This window comes from Sinocyclocheilus anshuiensis, unplaced genomic scaffold (assembly GCF_001515605.1).
Source record: "Sinocyclocheilus anshuiensis isolate Anshui unplaced genomic scaffold, SAMN03320099.WGS_v1.1 scaffold401, whole genome shotgun sequence".
Taxonomy (NCBI): domain Eukaryota; kingdom Metazoa; phylum Chordata; class Actinopteri; order Cypriniformes; family Cyprinidae; genus Sinocyclocheilus; species Sinocyclocheilus anshuiensis.
This window is the reverse complement of record NW_015539847.1, coordinates 13,844-32,588: the sequence shown is the minus strand read 5'-3', so window position 1 is coordinate 32,588 and position 18,745 is coordinate 13,844. Positions and strand designations below refer to the sequence as shown.

General features: G+C 40.1%; 2 protein-coding genes across 2 annotated transcripts; both read right to left on the bottom strand.

Moving 5' to 3' along the window:
• Positions 1 to 4,731: 4,731 nt before the first annotated feature.
• Positions 4,732 to 11,781, bottom strand: LOC107684583 (cadherin-related family member 1-like). The gene is made up of 16 exons (XM_016480878.1): positions 11,324 to 11,781; positions 10,679 to 10,824; positions 10,531 to 10,579; positions 9,852 to 9,943; positions 9,683 to 9,769; positions 8,858 to 8,974; positions 8,528 to 8,671; positions 8,167 to 8,245; positions 7,948 to 8,048; positions 7,647 to 7,847; positions 7,070 to 7,222; positions 6,812 to 6,976; positions 6,607 to 6,674; positions 6,305 to 6,332; positions 6,135 to 6,224; positions 4,732 to 5,822 (listed from the first exon to the last, which is right to left on the bottom strand). The coding sequence occupies exons 1-16, from the start codon at positions 11,448 to 11,450 to the stop codon at positions 5,253 to 5,255; spliced, it is 2,217 nt and encodes a 738-aa protein (XP_016336364.1). The 5' UTR covers positions 11,451 to 11,781; the 3' UTR covers positions 4,732 to 5,252.
• A 3,085-nt stretch (positions 11,782 to 14,866) lies between these two features.
• LOC107684572 (growth hormone-inducible transmembrane protein-like) lies at positions 14,867 to 18,306 on the bottom strand. The gene is made up of 9 exons (XM_016480860.1): positions 18,183 to 18,306; positions 17,852 to 17,953; positions 17,639 to 17,729; positions 16,944 to 17,055; positions 16,336 to 16,477; positions 16,018 to 16,126; positions 15,710 to 15,898; positions 15,448 to 15,619; positions 14,867 to 15,308 (listed from the first exon to the last, which is right to left on the bottom strand). The coding sequence occupies exons 1-9, from the start codon at positions 18,183 to 18,185 to the stop codon at positions 15,221 to 15,223; spliced, it is 1,008 nt and encodes a 335-aa protein (XP_016336346.1). The 5' UTR covers positions 18,186 to 18,306; the 3' UTR covers positions 14,867 to 15,220.
• Between the last annotated feature and the right edge of the window lie 439 nt (positions 18,307 to 18,745).

The window sequence follows — 18,745 nt, the reverse complement described above, 5'->3', positions numbered from 1 at the left end:
TTGCAGGTATTCCGCATCATTTTAATCATTCCCGCGCAAATGTGGCGAGCGCTTTATTGTAACATGAGAACACAGTCATGTAATCGCAGAAAACTGGATGCGAGCTCTCAAATAGGCCTAACTTATACAAATGAACTGCCTGTCCTCTCACTACGATATTGCTTGTGTGCGGATTGTGTGTAATCGCGATCTCTCCGTGCTTTTAAAAGTAGACATTATTTCTCTTTGCTCCTGGATTAAACTTTGTCAAAAGTTATCAACCATTCAGAATAGATCCACGCCTGACCGATGAAAATCCTACTGGAAACTGTAAGTGAAATGCACCAGAAAGTCTTTCAACAATCAAAGATGGAACTTTAATTTCTTTACAATGTGAGTTTATGCTAGAAATGTTTTGGAATGGGATATTTGTCTGATTTGTACATTATAAATATCCTAGTCTGCCTAACTGCATCACTACATTGTACAGACATTACAGGTCAAAGCCATCTGATGTTCCATTTATCTAAATAAATAGGCCTAACATACTGTATATGGCTCTTAAATCACTGCTTATAAAAATTCACTGTTGTCATATCTTTAATACCTCAAACTGAAGTGAGGTCATTTGTTTTATAATTTTATTACTGACTGTGTTCTTGTCTTGTTTTGTAAATTCAATTCAGTTTGAAAGCAAATTTGAAATCAAGCTTCCTTCTGCTGTAAGCTTTTGCAACAAAGTTACCCTATTTTATAGGCACAGATACACAGAATGAGCAAATGTTTAAGATTGAGATTTTTGTAATGGTAATTGATCAATATTTATACGTATGTAAATAAAAGCCTATATAAAATCGGTTAATCTTATAAAGCCAATGTGTCTTTTTAGAAGACTTGGATTAAACCAATTTCAAAGCTTAAAATAATGAGTACCTTGAAAAAACGTATGGACAAATTTAAAAAAAAAATATCTATATGGCTATATACCCTACTTACTTTGTTAGTGCACATTACTAGTCTTGTGGTGAACAATTGAACCATGCAAGTCAATACACTGTAAAAAAAAATTGTCTGCCGTCACTTCCGCTCTGAATGGCGTTCTCGCTCTGATGACGTCAGTTTGACTGCTTCGGGAGAATCCTCTTGTTAAGTCATGATGTAAAAGGACTGCTCTTTCCAGGTCCATGCCTCTAGTTATTTCACTTGAGAATACTATCTCAGCAACCATTTATGAGCACTATTTAATTAATATTACATATTTAAGCTAAGCATTTAAAAATGTAAACTTAAAAACTACAGTCTCCGTGCTCACAGTATCTTAGACACTAATATTTTAGCTGAATCACTGTCTGGCCATCTGGGATTTCAGTATGGAGATAAAGGTTAGGGTTATAATTTTTCAGTATTACATGACATCATCTCAAAGTCCACTCCAAAGGGAGATATTTCGTTTAAAAAAAAATCCCTTTTCAAGAACTACAACGAACAGCTCGTTTGGACTACAGCGTTGTTTTCTGGGGTTTGTGATGTCACAAAGCGGCCCATTAGAATATCATTAAAATAAATCCTGCCTACGGAAATTCGAATGGTTGGGGGGTGGGGAGGGGCGAAGTCGTGGTTAGAACGCTTGGTTGAGTGCATCAGACAAGACGACGATGAAGAAGTGCTGCACTAGCGTCAAGTTTTGAGGGGAGTCATGAGGGAGTACAGTGCTGGTTTTGCCAAAAAGCTTTTGCTGAAAGACGGAGCAGTTCCCACTTTGTCGGGACAATCTGCTGTATCTGCATCACAGCCTGTAAGTGTGCTGCTTTATTTGTTGTTGTGTGTGTTATTTACGTTTCAAAGTATAAGTTGTATGCCGTTTCTGTGATGTAATACATATTACCGTTGCACTTAACTGTACATAGTAAATGCAGTTGTTTTAAAGCGGTTGTTGACATCCTATCTAAAACGTGATTTAGCCAATAAAACGTTTCCACTCTAATATGTCTTGCAATATCCATGCGTGCAAAGGTTCTGCGCGATCCTCTTGTTCAATATTCTCTGGGTCTGAATCCGGCTCAGATTGATATGGCAATATTGACGCCATCCTTAACTAAACCGGAGCAGACGGAACTTGCTGCTTTGGCAAGAGGCGGGGCAGTACTGAAACACTGTCTAAGCTGTTCGCCAATCACAACGCAGTGGGACAGCTAACCAATCACAACACATTTCGTTTTTCGGACGGCGGGCCTTCATCAAACCCGGAACTAATAGAGCCGTTTGTGCCAGGATGGAGAGAAAGGTATGTTAATAATGTAAATTATGTGAAAAATAATGCGTTTTTCGAACCACCAAGCAGGAGAGCATGTTCTAGTACACCCCCAAAACAAATTCAAGGCTTTGTAAAAGAGCATAATAGGATCCCTTTAACCTCTCCTATCCAACCGTGAATCTGCCATGAGCAAGAGGTGGAGTGGAGGTGCACCACAATAAAACCCTGCCCTTTATTCAATATTCCGTTTCACTTGGAAACACATCACAACACTGAAGTCAGTTGCAACTTCCGGTTCACGGGTACTTTGATACTGATATTTTTCAAGGTATTGAAGTTAGAAATTCCTGCATCATTACCACTAATTCACATACTTTGTCAATAAGATAAAAGTGGGTTTTGTTCAAAGTAACTATTATCCACATAGATCTTTGATATGAATATTTTTGGTAATTCATTAAATATCGCCGGCTAAAAAGTAACTAGTAACTAGTACTCTGAGTAGTTTTTGAGAGGAGTACTTTGTACTTTTACTTAAGTACTGTTTTGACACCAGTACTTTTACTTGTAATTGAGTATTATTTCAGCAATGTAACAGTACTCTTCAGTACTCTTTCATCCACTGCTACTTTGAGACACATGCGGAAAACACAGACTGGTTCGTAGAATCCAGTTATAAAAATGGAATTCCTATAGCCTAACGCGGATTGAATATGCCACATTTTGGACGAATAAATCAAAAGAAGGTCAGTACACTTGAATCAAAACGCGATATGGACTAGTGTCTGTGAATATTAAGCCGCAAAAAGACAATATATGAATCCTGCACGTTCTGCGTGTCTGTGGAAATCAGGCGCGGACTGCTCTCCTCGCCTCCGCCAAACGGTTTGGATCAGAGTCATCAATGCGAGAGAGAGAATGGAGTGGACTGTGGAAGTGCACAGATGGAGCAGAGAAGCAAAACTACTGTTCAGGGTTTCAACTACTGTTCAGGGTTTCAAGTGCAGGTCAGTTTCATCTGTAAATATGCTATTGTAGTTTTGTCTTTGTTTACTTAGTTAAGCAGCAGCAGCCCATCATTGCTCATCAGTCATCACTCAAAATACTGTATAAAGGACACCATTATTATCTATTGTAATGTTACAGGAGTAATTTAGCAGACAAATAATATTTTATAATAGGTTTAGGGGGAGCTAGGACAGACAACACAACCCTTACGAAAATTAACGATGATTTTACTATAAATCCAAAGACAATGGTTACTATTGTTAAACCATGGTAACCACAAATTAACCATGGTTTTTGCTACACTAACCATAGTTTAACCATGGAATTTGTAGTAAAAATAAATACAAATGGTAATCCATCTGCCAAAAAAAAAAAAAAACATGGTTACTTTTACTATATAAAAGCATGGTTAATTTTTGTACTACTGAAGCTAGGTTTTCAGCCTCTGCCGCCTCAATATATGAGTACATGAACACATAAACATAATCTCTAGAACTGCTCTGAGTCACTTCATGAGCATTTTACTTATTTTGAGAAAACTATCATATCACATACAAAGAGACACCAATGTTTCAGGAGTTTAGTACACCGAATAGGACACATGCTTATTAGATAACAGTATTTGAGTTAGTGTATATGCTTTTATTTATTATTATTTTTTAATGAACTATTTTTTTTCCAAACCATTGTTAGATGCAGTGTTTCCTGTAGTTATGCAAAGATTTGGTTTCAAAAACAGTATCAGTAAACTATTTCTTATGATTTTAACAGAACTTCAGATCAATCTCAAAGTAAAAGGCGGTACTAAAGTCTGATTTTGTGGTGGATGTTTTCAAATTTGATCATCTTAATTCAAGTGATGAAGGATTGTGAAAGTCTGACAGTGTTGAGCACTACTGTAAGGTTAACCCTGCATGGTGTAAATGTTTGAAAATGATTAACAGTTGCAAATAAACATTAATTAGAAATGTAGAAAAGTAATCAAAAGTAATCAGTTACATTACTTTAACAAAGTCATTGAAAAAGTTACACTACTATTACATTTGAAATAGGGTAATTTGTAATCTGTAACCGATTACATTTCCAAAGTAACCTTCCCAACACTGATTAAAGCTTAGTGGGAGTCATTGTTTTCTTTAATGTAAAGCAGACCTAAAAACGAGATGTGAAATATTAATGGCAAAACATTTCTCAAGATATACTGTACTACAGTTATAGGAATCTGGGTTAGATTCCAAATACAATTACAATTTATATTATTATTTAACAATGTAAAAAAATGTCAGTAGGAAGCTCTGATTTTACTAGTATTGCAGCACTGCAAATATTCTTGCTTTTCTGTTATAAATCACTGGTTTTACCTCATTTTTTAAGTTGCCTTCAATAAAAATGTTTGGTAAATGAGTTCATGTAAATGTAACAATAAAAATTGAATAGTAGGACAATTACATCAGTCTCTTTTAATTTCTTTAGATAACACTTTAAAAATGTTTTATTTCTAAATTCAGCTATAGCACAGACTTGATATGATGATTCATGATAAACACATTTGACATTCAGATATGCCCTACAGCAAATAGCACATGGACGTTCATCTGCTCTCTTTCTCAGAAAATGTACAGGAAAATTAAAAAACTTTAAAAATATCAGTGAAAAACTCTTTATAAAACAATAATAACAATAATAAAAAAAAGGTTTGACAGCAGTAACTACAAATGAGAGTCCGATGTCCATACAGTCTGCAGACTTTTACCAAAGATCCTCAAGGCAAAAGCTGAAGAAATACAGTCAGTACATGCAATAGTCACATAAATAATCTATAGAAATCTTAGATCTTAAATGACTGTACGGCATGTTGAAAAACCGAAACACTTAAGGGTAAACCAGACGGCCACTTTAAAAACACTTTCACAAAAAAAGAAACATTCTTCTCAGCGAGCTGTTCGTAACATCAAGCGTCCAGCGGTCCATCAAACACACATCGTATCCGTTACTCACACCGGTCAGTGTGTCAGTAATAGTAGCCTTGATTTGCCTCATTGATTTTCTGTTCTATTCTCATTTTAAGCTCAGACACTAGAGTGGAGCTGATGCCACTGCCGTCTTTGTTTTGGCCAGATCTCTGGGTGCCGTCTGTGCTTTTGCTGGTCCTCCAGCTGGAGCTGCGGCTGGTGTTTCTGGAGGCCAGGGAGCCGGACACCGTGGGCACTGACCGCAGCCGCTCGCTCGGAGGCGGAGGAGGGAGCACCGGAGCGCTGGGGGCCGGCGGCTTGGCTCTGGGGCTGCTGTGGTTTGTGTTGTCCCTCGTCTCATCGTCAGTGAAGAACTTTCCAAAGCTCAGGTCGCTCCGTCCAAACCACAGCCTGAAGGTCCAGCAGCGTGGCTCTTTGGGTCTCCTGCGAATGATGTGGCGCGCTGGCGTGATCCTGTTGGACTTTGTGTTGCGAAAGTACATGATGGTGGAGATCATAATTGTCACCAAAACCATCACAGTAATGATGCTGACGGCCAGGCCAAGAGCTTTCATTGGACTGTCTCGGCTCTGTATTAGAAAAGCAGCCATGGGCCCTTTGAGCCCATTCTGAAAAACACACAAGTGCAAATAATTAGAACATAATGAACTTTCATTTTCTTCACATAAACCACAGTGATATACTATTAAATCATGAGTACATGGATGAAAAAGTACTGTGGATGAACTATGAAATACTATGTTAACTTCCATGTTAGCTCCACGTTTTTATACCAAGGAATTCAGATAATTCAAAGTACTTGTGTTTTTTGGACATTTACCATGGTAGTAATATGGTATTCTACACAAACAAAACAATGCTCATTACAGCTGCTTTGATCCCGCAGCGCACACAGTGACCCTGACGTATAAACGTCTCACCGCCTCCGTGATGTCGATCTTCACGACCGCCGTTGTGCTGAAGGATGGAGAGCCTCGATCACGAGCTTGAACCACCACAGACCACCGGTCCTTATAAAAACAAGCGAAGCGTCCAGATACGGACGAGCGTGAGGTCATCTGTGCCACTTTTGCTGAAGTTGACCTCTAACCCTAAACTCAAGCACATGACTGACAGAACTAATGTGAGAATGTCACACACCATCCAGTTAAAATCACAGGCTTTGAGTTTGGTCCCCTCCTGTTTGAGCTGAATTGCCCATTAAGATATCTTTTACTTGCAAAAATATCAAGCTGTTATTTGCAGTGATGTCCATTATTATTTAAAGCTTAATCTAAACAGATGACTGAACAAAATGTTATCTCCGTTATTGGACTTCTGAACATGGCGTTGCATAAGAGAAGAATCACTGATTAAAAGCCAGCAATGTTCAATACTGAGGTCTGTACTCACAGATCAGCGCCAGAGCCGTAGATGGAATATTTCACTTCTCCCCAAAGCCCTGAATCCGGGTCTGTCGCCTGGAAAAACACCAGATACACCTCAGTGCTCAAACACAGACACAGAACACACACAAACGCTCCAGACGTCCAACATTAGACCTGGAGCTGCAAGAGAAAGCTAATTCTTTACTGTTAAACAATGTCAAGCTGCTCACGGTCACTGAGACGAGGTTGGAGCCTCCTGGGGAATTCTCAGGGATCCTGGCGATGTAAAACTCAGAGGAGAACTTGGGAATGTTGTCGTTTGTGTCCAAAAGATTGATGACGATATCCGCAGTGGCACTGAAGCGCTCGGGAGTGTCGATCTCCATTGCTAACAGCTGAAAAACAGCACACACACTCCTCAGGATAAAACATTCAGCTAAAAGATAACCTACTGTCAGTGTGATCAAAATAAAAGATCAGGATCAGACCTTGAATGTTAAGAACTGGTATTTTTCGTAGTCGATGGCGGACGAGTTTTCCACCATGATGGTGACCTGGGCTTCATTGAGAACCGTCTGAGGAACCACACGGAGAACTCGAGAAGGTCCCACCAACAGCAGCCTGAACTTAGCATTTGCTCCCTGAACGAGAACAGGAGATTCAGAGATTATGGAACATTAATGGGGAAAAAAATATTAAAACATTCACAGAAAAAGCTCCTCAAAATTTAACAAAGTGCTATTTCTAATAAAAGTGTTTATTTAATGCATAGAAAACAGGCAAAAACAGCAAATAATTTGTATGGCAGGTGTCAACAACCTTATTCTTAATCACTGTGCCATAATGTGCGTGAATCTCAGAGTTTGTGGTTTGTGTGTGAAATGTGAAGGACTGAAAGCATACAGCACTGCTGCCTTGTTCTTCTGTTAACCTGCAGTTTAATTCTCTCACTTTTAGTATTTATAGCTTAATGCTATTCATTTGATCTAAATGAAATACACCTCTCTCGCTCTGGTAGCTAACCCCGGTGTATACGTCTGATGAAAGCAGCAGTTTAATGTGCACCTGGTCCGAGTCGTTGACCGTGATCTTCAGGCCGCGGAGTATCTCTCCTTCCGGCGGATGCTCGTACATGCTCAGCTCGAAGCGGTTCTGTGGGCCGTTCTCGTCGTAGAAAGTGGGCGGATGGTTGTTGAGGTCCACCACACGAACAGTGACTGTGGTCACGCTGTAATCAGAAAACCTGTCGGCTCCAACCTCTGCAGCCTTGATTTACAATAAAAGAAGTTTTATTAGGCCATGTGTGATGCTACTTAGAAACACTTACTCAAGCTTTAGTGATATTCATATCATAAATATAGACAACCTTGACTTGTAATTCGTATAACTCGTTCCTCAGCTGTACAGGGAAAGATGTCAAGCTGATACAGCCGCTCGTGCTGTTGATGCTGAAGAAGCCGTCGCTGCCTTTAGTGAACAGAAGAGGAGACAGGAGATATTACTGATGGAAGTATTTATGACACGATGAATGTCTAGCTCTGGAGCTCAGAAGTTAAATGAGCAGTGAGGTGATAACGCAGCTGACCGCTCAGAATGGAGTAATGCATGGTGTTGGGGTTGTTCTGGTCGCCGTCTTTGGCAGAAACAGTGAATATCTCTGAGCCCTGCACACAAAACACACAAACAGACAGAGCATCGCCATAAAAGCTCAGTTACTGGACATCCTCAGCCAGTCAATACAGTCAAATACATTGGAGTCTAGCACTCATTTATCACTAACCAGTTACAATCAGTAGAATTTTTGTTTTTTAAATGTGACTCCTCTAAATGAAAATCTCTGTAGATTTCTTCAAAAATAATTGAACAAGCACAATGAAGGTATTAATTGAGCTGGAACGTTTAGTTCTATTTTTTCAGGATTTTAGATATGAAATCATGTCACTTACTGGTACAGAGACTTCATACACAAATCCAAAATACGGAGTAGCAACAAACACTGGAGGAGAATCCTGGGTATCGAGGACATTGATGGTTATGATGGCTGTGGAGGTCATGACCTGGTATTTTCCATGATATTTACCCCCGCCATCCTGAAACAGACACACAGCTCTGAGCATCTGGTACTTACTGAGAAATCAGGAGAAAATTCTTCTCCTCTTTGCACTTCATGTGGACTTCACTGTTACAAGATAAATGCCTTTACGAAAGATCACCACAAACAAGCTGGTCTATCTCAGAGGACAGAGGAATTTCACACGGTTGAGTCTGTTGTTCACCTTTGCAACCACAGTGACAAAATGAGTCCTGGAGACCTCGTAGTCCAGCGATTCTCCGGATCTGATGCGCAGAGCTCCACTGTGACCGTCGATGGTGAACTTAGTGCTGGGCGTCGACTGCAAACGAAATGATAACTGATGAAGGAATGTCTCCTGAAACAAATAATGCAGAGATTCTCAAATCTGGCCCACGAGATCCACTATCCTGCAGACTTCAGCTCTAACCCTAATCAAACACACCTGAGCATGCTAATCAATGTCTTCAGGATCATTATAAAATCACAGGTAGGTGAGTTTGATCAGGGTTGGAGCTACACAAAGACAAAATGATAAACACTTCAGGAAGCAATCTGTTCCAAAATATGACATATAAAACCGTCACAAGCTGCTGAGATATTAAACAATACTGGATGAAGTATGTAGTATGCATGGGCTCTCAGTGCAATTTTGATAAGCTTTGGATGTAATTATAACAGAACTGATGAGAAATGATAGACATTCACTTGTCATGTGTTTTCCTCGGAGGAAGCTGCACTGGAGGCTGGACGCTCCGCTGACCTCAGACGCCTCACGCTAAGCCCTCAACCTGCCTAAATGTAATTGAAATTTAATCCAGTAGCAGCACATTTTCTGATGGTGCTTTGGTGTCACGATCTGTTCGATGGCCAGCGATACGAGCCTGCGACTGTCCTCTACAAACTGAGCCTCACACAGATTTAACGCTGGCATTACAGATTCAGATATCCTCACTGATTATTATCTTGTTCCCTTGAAAAGAGACTAAATGATTAAAGCGTGACCCCACAGGAAGTGGTTCTGTCTGACCTGCAGGGAGTAGGTCACACTTCCTCCGGACCCGAGGTCTCTGTCGACGGCCTGGACTCTGTAGATGCTGCTGCCTGAAGCGATGTCCTTCAACACACACCACACACACTTCAACAACAACTCATGATGACACTTATCTGTTCATTTCCAAACCGCTTCTCATTCTTACCTCGGGGACGTCCACTACGAGCGGCAGATCCAGAAACTCAGGCTTTTCATCGTTAGCATCTGTGATGAACACTCGAACATTTTCTACAACCTGGAGAAGAGATATAAAGTAAATCTGACTTTACCAACAGTACATACACCGTAAAAACACATTCAACACGATACACATAATAAGCAGAAGACTGGGATTAAATAATAATTAAGGAACAATATAATATTTATGAAATCAGCTGTCAAAGGCAAGCATATTTCTTAAAGGTGAAGCGTGTAATTTTGGCACCAGTAGGTATTAATCAAAATCCTAAAATAGGTAACAATATATTTCTCCTACAATAATTATACTAAAAAACAAAACAAAAAATTAAAAAACATTGAATCGGGGTTCTATATTTTTAATATGGCATGACATTAAGTATATATGAGCTTTATCTAAACTGAGAGTGTTTGTTGTCTGTGAAACAGCTGTTTCGTCATCAGAGAGACTGTTCTTAAATCACTCTCGTGGTGATGTTGTCATTTCAGTCCTAAGCGAATCGATCTGTGCAGCGAACACAGCGTGTCTCTCTTCAGGGATGACTGACTTACACACCACAAACTAGCTGAACATACAAACAATCACACACTTCAGCTTTAAGAAATAATCCTGTGATCAAAGCTTAACAGAATCATGTTTTTCAAATTATTTCTCCCATCTGTGATGGTCACAAATGCAACGATCTCATACTGAACCTTAACAATCGAAACGAGTGAATTACTAACACAGATACGTTTGACTTCATGGTTTATTTTCCAGAATTATGTCCTTATATTGTGTCGGGATTCTCTCACCTCTCTGTCCAGTGTTTGGATGAGAGTCACGTTCCCTGATTTGGGCTCGACGCTGAAGTACTCTTTGGAGCCCTTATCAAAGGTCATGCCGTAGGTCACCGGCTCGTCTTCGGGGTCAGAGCCGTTCAGTGTGTAAACATGAGTCCCTGTGGAAGAATGAGTCAGAATTACACCTGATCTCCGGTGAACTGTGTGTTTATGATCTTAAATACATTATTTACTACTATAAAGTATCTTAGTAGCAAATATTATCATATTTGTTAAATGTAGTACAAGCAGGGTCATATCCACCATAAACAGATATAGACACGTCCCAGAAATTCAGCTAACATTAAAATGTGCTCGTCAATATCGAGAAAATCCTAGAACCCTAAAGCCACGGCAAACAATTCCCCGTTACTCTTATTAGATTACAATTAGCTGAATATTTGTTTCTATAAAAATCAAACAAATTTTTGCACACAACAAATATGTATTCAGCAGGATCAGAGTGATTAGGCTCATTATATCTATGTTCTTTGATTAGTTCAATATGACACATTCAATCTGTGCTTATATACAGTAAGTACATGTGATGTTCTTTTATCATATTGTCTGTTATTCCTCTCTATCTGACAGCACGTTATCATAGAAGTGAATGCTAACCAACGGAGGTGTCTTCAGAGATGCTGAATAACCCCATGTTTCCGTTGCTGCTTCCAGCTCCATTATCATAGAAACACGGCGCAAAGTCAGATCGCCCTGAAAAAGACAAATCCCTGAAACTCAGCATCAAATGACATGGAAATACACAACAAACATTTAAACCTACTACACCTCATGATGATGTTCACACACACAAAATCACAGACAATGTGGTAAATAAAGTGTGGGCTGTGATGTGATTTTGAGTGAAATCATTGACATAAAAATCATCTGGACCATTTCAACTGAAATTCAGTCTCAGTAAAGAATGTCACTGAATTTTAGATAACTGCTCCAAAGCTAAAACAAGAGTTCTACTGCAAATTCTAATGATTTAAGTCGAGTGTATTTTAAAGCACAAAGTAGCTCATTTCCGAAGCACAGCTCTGCTCTCCTGCAAACACTCGCTCAGTCCTTCTATTATACTTAAAGGATTATTGAGACAATCACAGTTTGAAGCTGAATACACACAGACTACAGACTCGTCTCTAACCAGTAAAACAGCCAGTAACTCACCCATAGACATGTACAGTGATGAGAAGAATTAAAGTCATACTCTTCATCCTGCAGCAGAAGTGTAGAGACTGAAGGATCATATGGAGAGCACTGCAGCTGCTGCTCGTCTCAAGACGTCTTTACACACGTCTGAGCGCAGCTTCAGTAATCCTGTGACTCAAACCAGACCCAGAACAACACCGCCGACCCACAGGAATGAAGGGAAACTCCATGAAAAACTCCATTTTAATAGAAAGTGTCAGGTTAGTGTGTTCATTTAAGAGTTTTGAACACAGTGCCATGTCTTTATTTTCAAACTTAAGATGCAAGTTTATCCTTCAGCAGCAGACTCCACAACTCCCGCTGTGACCTGGACTCAGAACTAAATGAAATGGAATGACAGAACCTTCAATACATCCATAAAGTCTACATGTGCATCAGCTCCTGATAAAGCACAGCATGTCACTGACCTATTTTAAGGGCTGAATGTGACGTACATCTGTTTTTCTGCGTCACACATTTCACACATTATGGAGCGAAAAGTTATTTGAGTAAGTGTACGAGTAACTGAACATTAAAGATATGATCTGCCCTGAACACACAGACTAGCAGACACTCCAGAGTTTCACTGCAGGAACAAATAGTTTCAAAGAATAGTCTGGATTTCTGCATAAAACTTGATATGAATGACAGCGAGTCGTTAAGTACAAGGGCTGGAATGATGGAGCTTCTTTTTGATGCTGTAAAATGTTATATGCAGTTTGAAAAATAATCAAATAAACAGCTCAGATTTACTCTACTCAACCAAACAACTCACAGAAGCAGTTCAGGACGAATCAGACAGTAAACAGTTCACTGAGGAATTGTGTTTTTTGTCTGATCAGTTTCTATGCCATCACTGAAAACATCTTCCATCCATTTCAGTGCGAGACGAGCCTATCTGTGTTCCTACTTCTACTGCAGAACAACTAATGAACACAGATAATATTTGAAAACATATTTAAATCATTAAGCCACTTAAGGCATGCATTACTGTAAGTATATTGTCAGTAAAGCGTGCTGATAAGATTTGGAGTGAAATCATTGTACTCATGGTCTCAAGCAGATTATTGCTTTATTAAATGGCGGAAACAGTAATTTAATAACAGACATCCTTCTCAATACAACATTAATATTAGGAATAAATAAATTACTGTTCCATCGAGTATTATAGTTTATTAGCTGTGGCTGTTCGCAATTCTCAAGCAACATAAAAAAATAGTCTTGTTAATATTTATCATATGCGTCAAGCTTCATACGATTCATCCACTCAGAATTTAGAGTTGTAACAATCTGTATTAAATATATATAATATGATGGCAAATGAAGAACCTCTCAAATTGTAATTATGACTGAGTAACTCAGGATCTCGAAGCTTTCAGATGGTTTCAGTAGCCAAGAAGGGTTTTCAAGAAGGTTTGGTCATTATATTTTAAAATACAGCTACTTTGTTTGCATCTTACCTCATATGTGTTTAAGTGTAACATTTGTTACATAGTGTGAATTTTACTGTGAAAAAAATGTATTCTGTTGACTCTGTGAACTGAATCTGTGATTGTAACTTTGTGAGATCGCAATGAACAAAGAGTGACAGCTGTTTAGTGGTTATGAGCGCGCTTTTTAGGCTTATAATCCATTTAAAATGTAGAACTTTGTTTTCGGCCACACACACATTGCAAAGATTCGGGAATGACATCTGCATATTTATGCAGGATTCTCTCTCGAAGTAGCAGTGATTGACAGTGATAACCATAGCAATAGACGAGACAAAATATGTGAAAATGTGCATTAAGACTAGAGCACCCTCACTAATTTCAGAAGCACCCTCAGTGATTATTTCTGGAACCTGGTTGATACACTTTTGTTGTATAACTACATACAAAAACAAAATACAAATGCACTAAATAAAATAATTTAATAAATGCATATTTACAATTTAAGCACTTAACTAAAATAAGTATTAATAAAATAAATAACTAGAGAAGGCTGACTATAATCAGCTTGCTTCCATTTAGTGAGAAAAGCCTACTCTTCACCTGAATTAGAAAAGAAAGCTCCTCTGGTCTTCAGTGATGCGAGGACAACGTTTACACGTAATATCTGAGCCAATTCATAAAAGAACAATGTATATTTAATAGCACACATGCAGTTTTGTGAGGGTGAAGGAAATCCGCTTGGAGTGGAGAGCATTACATGGATCGCGTAACATTATGCGCTCTCGACATTGTCATTAAGATCACGCTATAGAAACCGCCTAAAATTAAGTATATAGAGGGGAAGAAAGCGGCCCTAGGCAGCTGCCTACACATGCCAGATGCAGTTAGTAATTCACTAAAAACAAGCCTATGGCAAGACATCTGGGGGCACCTGCCCGTCTCCTCTGAGAGTGATGTGTCTGATGCTCCCTCTGCTGGTTTACAGTCAGAGCGACTACATGATCACACAAACACACACCAGATCTGCTCCTGTGGAGACTGACAGTCACTTCTCAATAATGCGCTTTAAGTGCTTTGACAGTCAAAGAGACCTGCAATCACGCCAGAATATTTCCTAACGTTTAAGTTTTTAAAGTAAGTGGCACCTGCAGCAGTGCTGATGTCCCCATCCTCTCTGGATTAATCAGCATCAGAATACAGATGGAGACACGAGGATTATTCTCTAATCTCACTGTCATCTGCCGCTGGTCAGATACTCTCATAACAGCACAACACAGACTTCATGGAAATAAATGGAAAAAATCTGAAGAATCAAAGACCCTAAAATCAATGTGTAAAATCATCAGACAACACTGAATTCAACTAAACGCTCAAAGAAAACAATGAAACGGCAAGATAACAGAACACATGAGGAATTTCTGTCTTGAGGATTCAACATCAGCTGCTCTAAAGTTTAGTGTCTTCAGCTTTTATGTCTTCAGTGCCAGATATGTTGTTAAAATGTCAGAAAAATGGTGATTAAATGTTAAAGATGTAGTTTGAGATACCACTAAAGTTTATTGAACCATGAACCCCAAACTGCAAGAACAGAACAATCACAGTGTTTTCTGTGCAATAACTAAGTCTGTTGTGATCTCTTTCCTAAAATAAATATACAAAAATATTTGTTATAATTACACCAGCTGTGGAAGACGATCTGCATTCAGCCTCATCTGATAAGACACATTAATTACCTTGTACTGTTGGACATGTTTAAAATGCAATTAAGCTGAAAGCAATACAAAGTTTTTTCTGCTTTTATACAAATAAATGTAAAATAAATGAATAAACTTTGTTCAGCTAAATCTTTCTCATCCAGTCAGTGTCATGTGTTCTTGTCTCCTTACGGCTACTTCCTCCTGTTTCCGCCGCCGTTAGCTAGAATCATCACCAAACGCATGAAGATGTTGAGCGTGTCCATGTAAATGCCCATACATCTGGAAGAGCAGGAGCAGTGATGTTAACAGACGGCAGTCATACTGCGTGTCGTTTAAACGATAGAAAGACCGAATGAAACGAAACACATATTACAAATGCACAAGTCTGACTCTTAGCTTGCCCACAGAAAACACTTACGCATTAATGGGGTCATATTTCTGAACGCCGTAAAGAGGGTGCGTCTCGGCACGCTTGATGACTTTCTGTGTGTCATACAGCAGAAACATGCTGAACAGGACCAGACCTCCATAAACCGCCACCGAGTACAGGCCGGCCCCGAATGCAGAGGTGGGGGGCAGAAACATGGAGCCTGCAGAGAGGAGAGAACAGAAGAAGCTCCTGTGAAGTCTGTAAGATTAAACAGCCACACAGTCTGCGGCGGACTGTAAATGCATCTCACCCAGAGACGAGGCGAACACCACGCCGAAGCCCACGGCCAGCGGGCCGCCCAAGCTCAGGAACTTCTCGCTCGGCGCACACATGGCCACCGTCGACAGACCGCCCACGATTCCTGCGGTGTACCAGGCTGCTCGAACCATCAGCGGGCCACCCAGCAGAGTTAACGGAGCAATGACGGCTCCCATCACACCTGCACACGACGTCATGAGCACCAGAGAAACATTAGCAGTGCTAAACTAACCCAGCAGAAGCACAAACGCAGACTGCAGTGCCCTCTAGAGGTCAGTTAAAGCAGTGAAAGCACTTTACCTGCGTGTAGAGCCCAGGCCAGGTGTTTCGGCATCGGACTGTGTTCGTACGAGATCGACCTCACCAGCATCCCAGCGCCGATCATAGCAGCGAACGTGGCGCCAATAGCCTGCGGATCGTTCATAAGGTTGTCACAGCATTAAACATCAATGTGAATATTAAACTACAAGCTGAATCATTACTATAATCACTATACTGTAGTATGCTATAATACAGTATATAATTAGTAGCTGCCTTACAGTACGTTTTGTTGATTTGTTGTTATGAAGAGTGTATGTAAAGGGCGATGAATAAAAAGCAGTATGATCTCTAGCGTACCAGCCAGGAGCCCCTCATCACGAGTCCCATGAGCGCCGGTGTCCTGCTGACCGCGACAGCCGAGAGCGCCGTCAGACCCACGCTGCCCGCGAAATACATGTATGTGGAGTGGATCCTGTCCTTCACATACTGCGGCCAGATCCTGCAAACACAGCTTCAGTCTGCATCAAGCACAAAGTGTTCCTTCAAAGACTTCACATGAGGAGCTCTTACAGAATATCTGCAATGTAAGCTTGTATACATGTTGACTGTCAGTCACATTAAATCCAGCTCAGTTGAGCGGCTCCTAACAGGTCTCATGAATGACATGATCATACCATGAAGCTGTTCTTTCTCAGCGCCACATTATAAAACTCAAACGTTAAAATGAGAAGTAAAACGTGTCAGACTTTATCTACTCTAGTTTAACTCAACAGAAATTTCTGCAGAGATCGAAATGAACTGCTTTGTAGTGAATCAGACATGATCAGATTACACCAGTTATCACCAAGATTACAAAACCAGTCGTGTGCCGTCTGCAGATCAGACGAGAGCCGCTGATTCACAGACAAGTTCATCATCAGATCAGTTCTAGCCTTTACAGTGTTTGATGTGAAGGTGATTCTTACACTGCTTTCTCGATGGCTCCCATCTCGTTGGACATGCCTAATCCGTAATAACACAAAGCTCCGAGTCCAACAGCGGCGCCTCCAGCGAGGACGATCCGGCCCATGCTGTCGACTGCAGAGGACAGAATCACAAACGTCATCGGTCTCATGGGGAGTCGCCTGGGGTGTCTTTTAAAAGGGGCCATACATATAAATATCCTTTACTTATTTTGAGTTTGAAGCTTTAGAGATTCAAACATGCATTCATTACATAATGTTCAGACCTGGCATTAACATCCACCTCAGGTGATCCGATCACAAGCACCAGATACAGCTGAGAACAGGGTCTAAAGCATTTAGGACAAGATTACTTGTAACTAAATCAGAAGTTAAGACTAAGAGTTTCCCTCCACAATCCAAAGACACACAGAACCGGTGCGAGTCTGAACGTGTGTGTTTGATGGTTCTAATCCAACGAGCATGAGCTGACAGTCATTTCCCATCATGATTTTATTTTGCTGGTAAATGCTGCAGAGTATTTTAGCACAGCATTTCTAACCAGCATGCAGAACTTGTCTATCTCAAACAAGCCTAACGACTCTAGATCAGACACATGGTACAGCGGTGTGAACGGCACCAAAAACATAATCATTTTATAAAAATACATACATGTGGAGAAAACGCTCTTTATAAAAGGACATGTTAACAGAATTCACTTTTAATCGCCGTGTCTGTAGCAGGCTGAAACGCGTGATCTTTGGCCGTCTTGCTCCGGCGGAATCCCAGTCTAGTCTTGGTGGAGTAACCCTGAAATACATGAAATACAGCACAACACATGATTAATCAGAACACAGCCCTGGCGCTCGACTGCTAGTTCACAGGCGAGCCGCTCCAGTGAGGCTCTTATCTGGCTAACAGAGCTTCGGAACCTGCTGTGGTCTGATCAGGACTGGACCAGACTTCATCAGGGCTGGACTCCGCAGGACTGACCGCAGGCATGACAGGCGTGTGACCAGCATCACTGAACAATACTGAAACACAGGCAGAAAGCAGAGCTAATTATCACACATTCGCGTGAAGCAGAGTGAATACAGCCGCTAAACAGGACAAGAGGAAGATTTTATGCAACGACAAACTCAAGAACAAGCAGAGGATGTTCAGTGCTATCAGTGTTTGCCTAGATATGAGTCCAGCGAATAATCCTGTAGAACGACATTTACACGTTACGTTTTGTAAAACATTACATTAAGTAAAACTCACCATTTGGTTTGTTATCTAACTTCACCTTTCCGATGCGTCTTCACCAGTGACGCAACACACTGTAAACACCTTCCTGAGCGTTCCTGAGTGTGACGTCACAGGCCGGCGACAGCCACGCAATGCACTATGGGTCTTGAAGTTTGGACTTCTTCAGCTGGGACAAGCGTTCTGCATTTGTTAACGTTTCAGAGTTAGCTTTTAAATAATTTATGTTCCGTTTGTTTATTCTATTTTTTTAATTATTAATCACATACTAGAACAACTAGACTAAAGAAACAAATAAAGTAACGGTCTGATACTGTTAAGACTGAACAATATTCCATTTAAAAATGATTTATGAATACCGAATATTGTTGCACAATTGTCTTTGTTTTGATCGTTCCTAATAAACAAAGCAAACAGCCATATCATTCCAACACAACGTACAAAGTAATTTGTAAAATTTATATTCCATTCAAGTGTTTTAATGAAACATTATTAATACTTAATCTTCATATATAATATAATATTGAAACCTTTTCCAGCAAGTAGCCATACTTTCTCCCACAATGTAAATGCTATTA

What these genes read in the sequence shown, in the direction of transcription:
- LOC107684583 (XM_016480878.1), bottom strand. Translation starts at nt 11,450, where the DNA reads ATGCTGAGTTTCAGGGATTTGTCTTTTTCAGGGCGATCTGACTTTGCG. An exon ending in GCATTACTCCATTCTGAGCG is followed by an intron (nt 8,049 to 8,166) that starts GTCAGCTGCGTT and finishes TGTTCACTAAAG; the next exon opens with GCAGCGACGGCTTCTTCAGC. An exon ending in CCAACCTCGTCTCAGTGACC is followed by an intron (nt 6,675 to 6,811) that starts GTGAGCAGCTTG and finishes GTGTTTTTCCAG; the next exon opens with GCGACAGACCCGGATTCAGG.
- LOC107684572 (XM_016480860.1), bottom strand. An exon ending in GGAGCCATCGAGAAAGCAGT is followed by an intron (nt 16,478 to 16,943) that starts GTAAGAATCACC and finishes CTGTGTTTGCAG; the next exon opens with GATCTGGCCGCAGTATGTGA. An exon ending in AAATATGACCCCATTAATGC is followed by an intron (nt 15,309 to 15,447) that starts GTAAGTGTTTTC and finishes CTGCTCTTCCAG; the next exon opens with ATGTATGGGCATTTACATGG.